Genomic DNA, 10,217 nt, shown 5'->3' with positions numbered 1-10,217 from the left:
TCCGGGGTTTTGGCTCTCTCTTGGGCAGCATACAAATTTGTTTGTGTCACAACTAGATCAAGCAAGGCATCAGTAAAAAACAGACAAAAATAACTCACTGGGTCTTTTTGATCCGCTCCCATTCGAACTTTAGGCCCCGTGGGTTGGGTGAAAGGCAGGTCTGAATGCGTCCTGATGTCTTCTACCCAAACAGGATCGCCCACAACATCGTTTTCGCCCTGTGCTGTACGTCTCCGCTTCCTGGGAGGACCTGCTTGTTGTAATTCTTCATTTTCGTCACTTTCTTCAGCCTCAGAGTCAGTCTGATAAAAGTCTGAGTCAATTTCCTCGTCAGAGTCAGTCTGATAAAAGTCTGAGTCAATTTCCTCGTCAGAGTCAGTCTGATAAAAGTCTGAGTCAATTTCCTCGTCAGACTCTCGCTCTAAATATGCCGTGCCTATAGCTACAGAAGTCAATGGCATTTCATCAGACTCTCGCTCTAAATATGCCGTGCCTATAGCTACAGAAGTCAATGGCATTTCATCTTCGTCTACGAACACTAAATCCACGTTTTGAGAAGTCTCTGCAGCCGAATTTACTACAAATTCACTTCCAGAAGTTGAAGCCATTACTGATCAGCTGTTCCTGAACTTCGTACGAAAACTCGAACAGAAAAGAATCGCAATTTTTTCGGTCAAAAGCAGGCAAATTCACATGAAAAACACCGAAGAAACCGACAAAAATCGCCAGGCGTCAAATGAGGCAGAGGGGGGCTATTGCAAACAAGTATTTCACCCCTAGCGGGCTCAGCATCGGTCAGCCGCATTTATCGTCACACATATGTCACGTTGGGAGGAAAAGGGTTAAAGCCCCATAATGTAAAGAGAAGCTAGCTTCAAGCCTCTGGACATAAAGAAAGACAGCCATTTTGACGTTGCAGGTTAGGTTGCAGCCATGTTAGTGCGAGGTATTTTCTTCAGCCTTACCTATGTGTTGAGTTCAATGTCTCCCTCAATAAGCCAGGTAGCAGGAGAAAGTGGAGGATATTATTTCCTCGGCAAACTAATGTCGCATGCTAAATATGAACCATGGAATTGGCGTGCCAATACCACTCTGCAATTCTATTTCAAAACTTGGAGCAAATCTAAAATGATGATGTTTTATCAAGAGGAGAAAACAGACGGCCAGCACATGGATTTATTCCTGATAAAGGGGAAACTTCGACTCCGCGTTAAGATGGGACAAGACATGGTTTCTATCCAAGAGCGGTTTATTGAGGATAAAGTGGATTTCGCCGACTCAGGGTGGCATGAAGTTAAAATTGAGTTGTCCGAGAGCGAAATACGTTTTTTTGTTAATTCAACTGACGGAAACGTATACAGCGCAGATCCAATTCCATACACAGAGTATAATCCGTCTACCACTAGCCACCAAAACATCGAGTCTCTCCTAATCGCTGGTCTTCCTTTAAGAAAGGGATTTAAATGGACTGAATTGTCCTATCCAAGTATTTTCAAGGAAGTCTACGGGTAATGTATCTACTAGTTATTGTTGAGATATGACTTTGTCATCGTAGAAATGGGTCAACTAATGGCTTCTATATACGCACTCGAGTTTGCTGACGGTTACAACTAGAACAAGGTCAGGGTCGAGGGTTGACAAAATGACGTGCCCTCAAACGCTCAGTGAAAATATCAGCTTAAAACACAGTTGCTTCTCAAAGAATCGTTGCAATACTTCATTTATTCACCCACTACTTTCCTTTCGTAAGCTTCTTTTCTGAGTGGAAGGAAGGGAGACTGTGTCATGTATTTTTCAGTTGCATAGTTTATTTACTATTTCACTGTCATGTTTCAGTCGTAAATCGTTTAAACGTTATAAAACTTTCATTTGTTTAACCTTCATAAATGAATGATTATGGCGTCCGCGCTTTGTTTTTTTTCAATTCACGTTCATATGAATTATTAATCCGTGCACACGACTCTCCCAGTTAACTCAGCGAGAGATCATTTCCAATCATAGCTTTTAAATCATAGAAAGATGTCAAATGATTGTAACGAAAGAAAAAACCATCTCCGAGAAAATTTGAGTCTCAGATCTATAGAATTGACAATTGGACACAAAATATCTTCTACTAATCGACGAACGAGAACAAAATACTCCTGAGTTCTTTCTCCGTCTATCTACAAACGGGACGCTTTCCACATTGTTGATCCTTCTAATATACAGGGTACTTGTCCCATTTGAACCTTTCATGACACAGTTCACCTACGAGATCTCTGTATCTCATTTGGGAGGGCATAGTAGGATCTTAGGTTCCTTTTTGTTGGGGAAATATAGTTTTGTCCTTGTTTAATAATGAGACTAAGGTTGATATCTTTCTTTATTGGACGACCCAGCGAAAACTTCACCATACTTTTCATTCCATCTTCAACTATGCTTAGTAAAACTTTTTTTAACAACTGGATTCATGTCTTAACACAGAGTGAAGCCCATAAGCTTCCAAGGATGTATTGGCAATATCAGATTCAACCGAATTCCAAATGGTCGCTTAGAGCAAGCGAAACTTCTAACTAGTCCAAGTGAGGCGGAGAACAACTGCACTGGAGCATGCGCAGAACGGCCTCAAAGATGTGCCAATGGAGGTCGATGCGTCGATTATATCAAATACTCCGAGTGTGATTGCACAGGGATTGGGTACCAAGGAGGGAGCTGCGAAAAACGTAAGACACTTAAATCATACTACACCCATTCTTTTTCTTAATAGTTCTCTGCTTCTTCTGGTAACAAAAAGATTCACGACAGCAGAATATTGAAATTCGGTCTGGGTAGGTCGCAATGAATGGGGAAAAAAAAGGGGAGGTTGATTGTCCTTGTAAGAACTGCGTATTGAAATCCAAGAAACGTGCTAGTGGCTCAAAAGGCCTTATAGAATCATTTACAAATGTGCAGTATATGAAACTCGTTAAGATATTAAAGGAGCAGAACTGTTGCTAACAACAAAAGAAACTGAAACAATCAGGCTTACAACACGTATATCAAATATCACTCAAATAAATTGGCAGCATGAGTGATGATGATTTGATTTGTTATCCAACCAGGTTCCACAACTGTGTATATCAAGGAAAAAGGACACATATCGTACAGCTTGGGTATCGACAGTCCCTTACGTTCAACAGAAAGGAACACATTAGACTTTCTATTTCTAACAAATAAAGCAACCGACGGTGTTTTCTTTTACATGAGAGGGAATAAGGATCACTTGCTTGTAGAGCTTGTCAATGGGAGAGTGCGAGCTCAAGCAAACGTTGGAGGAGGTGAGGTTCCGTTCGTATTACGTGACTTTCGCAAAACTTAGTTGAAAGCAGCACTTGTAAGATAGTGAGGAAGTCACAACGCTTTGATCGAGTGAGTTTTCCCTCTTTCATCATTGCTGTATCAATGGTCATACATAATTCGTCCCTAAATACAAGTGTATTCTAATTAAATAGTAAAAATTACAACAGCTAATCAGAAGAAAGATAAATATCACAGAAAGCTGGAAGGAACTCAGAGTAAACGCAGAGGGTCACAAGCCCAAAGAAACGCGAGTAGGCAAGTCGCTCTATCCTTGGGGCGAGGGATGGCTGTGAATGCGAGCGATTTGCTTCGTTGACAATTTACTTTTCTTCAATTTTACTTTAAAATGTAGATACTATTGAAGTACAAAGTGATAAAGGTTCCTTGAACGACAGCTGTTGGCATTTCGTGGAGGTCAAACGAAGAGGGTCACGATTGACACTAATTGTTGACAAAGTCAGAACGAGTGGCAATTCTTCGACTAAAAAGTCCAAAGAACTGAATCTAAACAATCACTCTAATGTCATATACTTCGGTGGTGGACCAGCGAAGAAGATACGAGAAAAATCAAAATCAAAAACACTCTCATTCAACGGCTATCTACAGAAGTTTCGATTTGAAGGAATGGATGTTCTTGAAAATGCATTGTCAAACACGAAGGGTTTTTCTGGCACTGAGGTAAATCGTATATCGTCGAGTAACACAAATCTGATAGACGCGCAAATGAACTGTAAGCAGCCTGATGATGTTTCAGGCGACTGCTCCAGTGATGACGACGACTCAGAAATTTGTGCGACGTCAACACCGACACCCACCGGTAAGGACTATTTAACGAATATTTCTTTTCGAAACTAATCTGTTCAACTCACTCAAATGCCCTCGCCTGATGATGTTTCAGGCGACTGCTCCAGTGATGACGACGACTCAGAAATTTGTGCGACGTCAACACCGACACCCACCGGTAAGGACTATTTAACGAATATTTCTTTTCGAAACTAATCTGTTCAACTCACTCAAATGCCCTCGCAGAAAAAATTACAAAAGGCTGCTTTTCTGGTTATCGCTAACAAAAAAGAAGAGAAAAAAGAAATTAAAAAATATTTAAGTCAAGATTGCCCTCTCTGAAAGTTCTAATTTTTTAAAACATATCGCCGAGAGATGAAAAGAGAACAACTTTCTTATGTCACTGGTCGATGGCCCGGCTACTTAGCAAGCGTGCGAAGTTGCATTTTTAGAAAATTTGAACACAACTTGCGATAGTCGGTTACCATCTTTGAAGTCAAAACACGGTTAAAGCCATGGCATTTCACATAAAATTGTTAATAGGGAAGATATAAATCACATGGTTCCCAGATGCTTCTTCCTCAAGCATCGATGCCACCTTGAATACAGCAGAAATAAGAGCAAGAGTTCTACTCAAATAAATGAAGTTTCAGTCTGAGGTTTAGTTCTCGTATCTTGGCCACGATCTGATCAGTAATCCTCCTTTCGAGCTGCTTAAACTTCCATCGTAAATAATTTTATAGAATTTAGCATTGCGTAAAATGAACACTCTCAATCTTATAAGTTTGTCTATTCACATCACCTTTTTGCTGGATAATGCACTGAAACTTTGAGGGTATGTTAGTCTTGAATGTAAAGGTAAATAACGGTAAGTCATTCTGCAAGAGTTGTTTAACTGTGGTATTTTGTGGTAAGCTTAGGTTGCAGCAATGTTAGTGCTAGGTATTTTCTTCAGCCTTACCTATGTGTTGAGTTCAATGTCTCCCTCAGTAAGTCGGGCAGCAGGAGAAAGTGAAGGATATTATTTCTTCGGCGAAGTAATGTCGCATGCCGAATATGAACCGTGGAATTGGCTTGCCAATGCCACTCTGCAATTCTATTTCAAAACTTGGAGCAAATCTAAAATGATGATGTTTTATCAAGAGGAGAAAACACACGGCCAGCACATGGATTTATTCCTGATAAAGGGGAAACTTCGACTCCGCGTTAAGATGGGACAAAACATGGTTTCTATCCAAAAGCGGTTTATTGAGGATAAAGTGGATTTCGCCGACTCAGGGTGGCATGAAGTTAAAATTGAGTTGTTTGGAAGCGAAATACGTTTTTTTGTTAATTCAACTGACGGAAACGTATACAGCGCAGATCCAATTCCATACACAGAGTATATTCCGTCCTTCGTTAGCCGCCAAAACATCGAGTCTCTCCAAGTCGCTGGTCTTGTGATTGGAGAGGGATTTAAATGGTCTGAAATGTCCTATCCAAGTATTCTCAAGGAAGTCTACGGGTAATGTATCTACTAGTTATTGTTGAGATATGACTTTGTCATCGTAGAAATGCGTCAACTAATGGCTTCTATATACGCACTCGAGTTTGCTGACGGTTACAACAACAGGGTACTTGTCCCATTTGAACCTTTCATGACACAGTTCACCTACGAGATCTCTGTATCTCATTTGGGAGGGCATAGTAGGATCTTAGGTTCCTTTTTGTTCGGGGAAGAAAGTTTTCTCCTTGTTTAACACTCGAGACAAAGGTTGATATCTTTCTTTATTGGACAACCCAGCGAAAAGTTCACCATACTTCACACTCCATCTTCAACTATGATTTGTAAAACTTTTTTTAACGACTGGATTCATGTCATAACAGAGGGAATCCCTTAAGCTTCCAAGGATGTATTGGCAACATCAGATTCAACCGAATTCCAAATGGTCGCTTAGAGCAAGCGAGACTTCGAACTCCTCCAAGAGGGGCGGTGGACAACTGCACTGGAGCATGCGCAGAACGGACTCAAAGATGTTCCAATGGAGGTCGATGCGTTGATCATATCAAATACTCCGAGTGTGACTGCACAGGGATTGGGTACGAAGGAGGGAGCTGCGAAATACGTAAGACACTTAAATCATACTACACCCATTCTTTTTCTTTATAGTTCTCTACCTTTTATGGTAACAGAAAGAGTCATGGCTACAGAATATTGAAATTCTGACGACGACTCTGAAATCTGTTCGTCGCCAACACCAACATCTACCGGTAAGAACTATTTAACAAAGACTTCTTTTTGACACTAATCTGTTCAACTCACTCACATGCCCTCGCAGACAAATTATAAAAGGCTGCTTTTCTGGTTTTCGCTAACGTCAAGATTGCCTTCTGTGAAAATTCTAATTTTTCAAACCTATCGCCGAGAGATAAAAAGAGAACAACTTTGCTATGTCACTTATCTTTACTATCGTCACTGAGAGAAGGGTGTGGTTAATGTACAGGTTGCTGGGACGTATTCATCTCTGATAAATGTTGAAAATACATTTAGCTAATTGCCTTGTCCTAAGCAGCTAAAAGATAATCGCTTGTATGAAATAAACCAATTTTGCTTTTCACTACCCCACTATGATCTTCAAAATCAACTTTTTTTATAACACAATCACCATATTAACAGCGCATCAAAAGTTAATGGGTATAAAAAATTTTCCACCGCAGCAGTAAAGAAGTATATCAACTCAACGGTATCTCCACATGTGAACAGAACAGTTTCCAATGGAACAGATGTCACCGCACAGAAAAACAACACCAGAGACGACGACAATAACGTCAGTAGCGGTGGAGATGTAGGAGCAGGCAATGGGAGCGACGACATTGTAAATGATCCAGGTAAAAGCACCAAATGAGTAGCAGGAAGCAAAAGCAAGAAGGCCCATAATGGAGTTTCACCTCCAGTCGTTTCGCCGCCGGTTTGCCCTTCTTAAGTTACTTAAAAAAATAAATAAATAACTCTTTGTTAGCGTATAGAGTGGTATGTTGCTAGCATTAATCAGATCGTTTAGGGTATGTATCTCGCATCAATCAGAGCGTCGGTTTTTTGGTTCTTTGGTTTGAGAGGTGTTCAAATTTCAATGAATTAACCCGGGTTCGTAGACTAGAATCATCATTTAGAATGTGAAATGTTGGCTTTTCTGTGTTTTTAACGCGTATTTTACCACGCTTTGAGAGAAATGCGATACTATTAGGCAGATGAACGACATCAGATAACCTATAGTAAACATGTTACTCGTGCTGTGAAAATGGTTGAGAGTTGTTCGAGAGGAAGTGGAGTTCTGTGCACCGTAGCACAATCCTTGTTATTGTTCCTTCACGACGAGAGTGATTGGAAAAATTTTGAATCAAATGTTGCTTGAGGTGTTGATGAGCTGCACCAAACATGTTGATTTGAGCAATTCTTTAACGACAAGCTGTGTTGCAAGATTGATGATTTGTTGAGTGGGCCGATTATATTTTTCTGGATTGGTTTGCTCGGTGCTATCTCTAGATGAGTGTCTGATTGAAATTAACTATAGTTGATTTTGTGTGGTTCTCAGAAGCTTTGTCGCCTCGTGTGACTTTGTGTTTAATTGATATGCAATGTTAAGCGGTGTTTTTATTGAACAATGATTTTTCTACGAAAGGTGGCCGAGTTTTCTCTTTGGTGGTTTAGTTGCAGTCATTTCATTGTAAACATCGTTGTGCGTTACTCTTGAAGGGGGTCTTTCGATGCTAGTAGGTTGAGCAGTTGCAAGTGTGCTGCAAAGTGGGTTTTGTGTCATTTTTGGCCGTGGAGGAAAATTGTTTGGCTGTTTCGAGGGTAATTTTGAGAACACTGGACGAATGGAAATGTTTTCGATACCTGGAGAAAGTGATCTTGTGGAGTCGTTTATGTTTGGCCAAGGATGAATTCAAATACCATCGTAAACATGTTTATTTTATTCAAAAAATGTGCTTCCTACCTCAAAGAAAGTGGCCCGCTATCAAAGACCCCTTGAGGAGGAAAAATTGGACTTTTTCTTGACTTTATTATCTTACATTTTGTTTGATTTTGAGTAAATTTAACTTTCACTTTCATCGTCATCATTGAGAGAAGGGTGTGCCTAATGTAGAGGTTGCTGAGACAAATTCATCTCCGATAAATGTTGAAAATACATCATGATTTAGCTAATTGCCTTATTCTAGGCAGCTAAAAGATAATCGCTTATATTTGAATAAACCAATTTTGCTTTACACCACCCCACTATGATCTTCAAAATCAACTTTTTTAATAATACAATCATCATATTAACAGCGCATCAAAAGTTAATGAGTATTAAAAATTTCCACCGCAGCAGTAAAGAAGCATATCAACTCAACGGAATCTTCACATGTGAACAGAACAGTTTCCAATGGAACAGATGTCACCGCGCAGAAAAACAACACCAGAGACGACGACAATAACGTCAGTAGCGGTGGAGATGTAAATGCAGGCAATGGGGATGGCGACGATGTAAATGATCCAGGTAAAAGCACCAAAGGTGTAGCAGTGAGCGAAAGCAAGAAGGCCCATAATGGAGTTTCACCTCTGGTCGATTCGCTGCCGCTTTGCCTTTTTCTTTACATGACAGCTTTACTCATCGGCATTGATGTAGCCTGATAGTGACTTGGTCTACTCCTCTGAAAGCTGGAGTCTCGGAAGAATCTTAAGCCTCAACAGTGTAGATAAAATTGCGCTTTATGAAGGACTGGGTTCGAGAGTAGATCAACAGGCTGTTAAATGACAGAACAACCGTATCAATACTTCATATTATCTATCTTTTAGAGGTTTAGGTAATGGGAATCTTTCAGCGTTGTAACCGCTTCAGAAATTCTTACCAGTTCCTGTTATTCTCTGCAACTAACAAACTATGTAGGTACTTTAAGATATCAACACCAAAAAATTTCATAACTGATTTTTGTCCAACGGTTTATTAAGTACACAATCTGTGTTATGTTGTCATTTTTCATTCGTTCTCTGCAGAAAAGTTTGATTGAATTTAAGTAGTAAATGACTCACGTTATTAGTAGTATTTCTTTCATCTGTATTTAAACTAACCAATGGATTGACGCAGGAAACGTGAAACTGTGGTGATTGAGTAATAATAAGTATGTATTTACACGCCGCATTTTTTATGCAATAATAATCACGTAAAAGAAGAAGAATGTAACTATAAAATGTTTAAAAAATGTACTTCCTGTCTTAAAGAACGTTTTCAGTGAGTTTTTAGTGTAGCAAAAGAGTGGTGTATTACCACAGCTCGTCAGATCAAAGAAAAATATAACAATTTAATGAGAACTTAAAGTGAAAAAAGCGGTAACTACCTGAAGCGCGGGAAAGCGTAAGTGACCAAGACGCGTTTAGTTGAAGTTTTACCTCTGATTGGTCGAAAAGATGGCGCAAGCTTTTAAAATTTCTCTCGGCACTTGATCGTAGTTTGTTTTAAATACATATAAATCGTTGACAAGAAGGCCGAGACAACATCAGTAGTACTGCTGCTGTATGTAGCATGTCACTCAATAATTTTGAGTGAAATTTAACATGTAGCGAAAGTCAGGAGCCCATTACTTAGTGCGAGTGAAATACAAATTTACTTAAATAAAAATTGAAAACTTCCATCTCTGGACTCAATGTGTTTTTACTGCTCCGTAACCTCGCAGTTCAACTCTTTTACCAATGATAATAATAATACCAATAGTATTACTAATAAGGCATTCCTCTTTCACATAAAATGGAGGTTCGTCTTGTTTTTCAGCAGTCATCTCTTTTTCAAAAAATGCCACAACACCTGCGATGTACAAAGTCCTCTCTCTACTTATAAAACCATGGGCGCGCAAAGGTGGAAGGGTTCACATATTCTTTGTCTTCCCACGGTCCCTCACGCTTCGCTCTTATTACCAGTCTCTCGCAAGTTGTTGCGTGTTCAGTTGTCAACGATGATCAAGAAACGCCCTTCAAACTGATTAGATGAGTTTTGGAACTCGATATATATGAATATAAATATAAAGATAACATTCAAACGCCACAAAAACAGAGTCTGGACCGCCGGCGAGGTAAGGAGTAGTAAGTTTTTTTCATTCAT

The 10,217-nt window shown here is 39.7% G+C and overlaps 1 protein-coding gene across 4 annotated transcripts; it reads left to right on the top strand.

Annotated features, from left to right (window-relative positions):
* The first annotated feature begins 807 nt into the window (after nucleotides 1-807).
* LOC149036000 (neurexin-3-like) lies at nucleotides 808-9,753 on the top strand. 4 transcript variants are annotated; one of them, XM_089190264.1, is made up of 9 exons: nucleotides 808-1,508; nucleotides 2,464-2,702; nucleotides 3,081-3,296; nucleotides 3,671-4,135; nucleotides 4,217-4,279; nucleotides 5,092-5,605; nucleotides 5,968-6,206; nucleotides 6,802-6,969; nucleotides 8,454-9,753. In XM_089190264.1, the coding sequence occupies exons 1-9, from the start codon at nucleotides 934-936 to the stop codon at nucleotides 8,753-8,755; spliced, it is 2,781 nt and encodes a 926-aa protein (XP_089046390.1). In that variant the 5' UTR covers nucleotides 808-933; the 3' UTR covers nucleotides 8,756-9,753. The 4 variants fall into 4 exon arrangements, with proteins under 4 accessions (XP_089046390.1, XP_089046389.1, XP_089046388.1 ...); XM_089190263.1 differs by having other exon boundaries at nucleotides 8,451-9,753; XM_089190262.1 differs by having other exon boundaries at nucleotides 6,799-6,969.
* The last annotated feature ends 464 nt before the right edge of the window (nucleotides 9,754-10,217 follow it).

The sequence above is a fragment of the Pocillopora damicornis genome, chromosome 12 (genome assembly GCF_964200805.1).
Source record: "Pocillopora damicornis chromosome 12, jaPocDami1.2, whole genome shotgun sequence".
NCBI classification, from domain to species: Eukaryota; Metazoa; Cnidaria; class Anthozoa; order Scleractinia; family Pocilloporidae; genus Pocillopora; species Pocillopora damicornis.
This window is presented reverse-complemented; position numbering and strand designations above follow the sequence as displayed.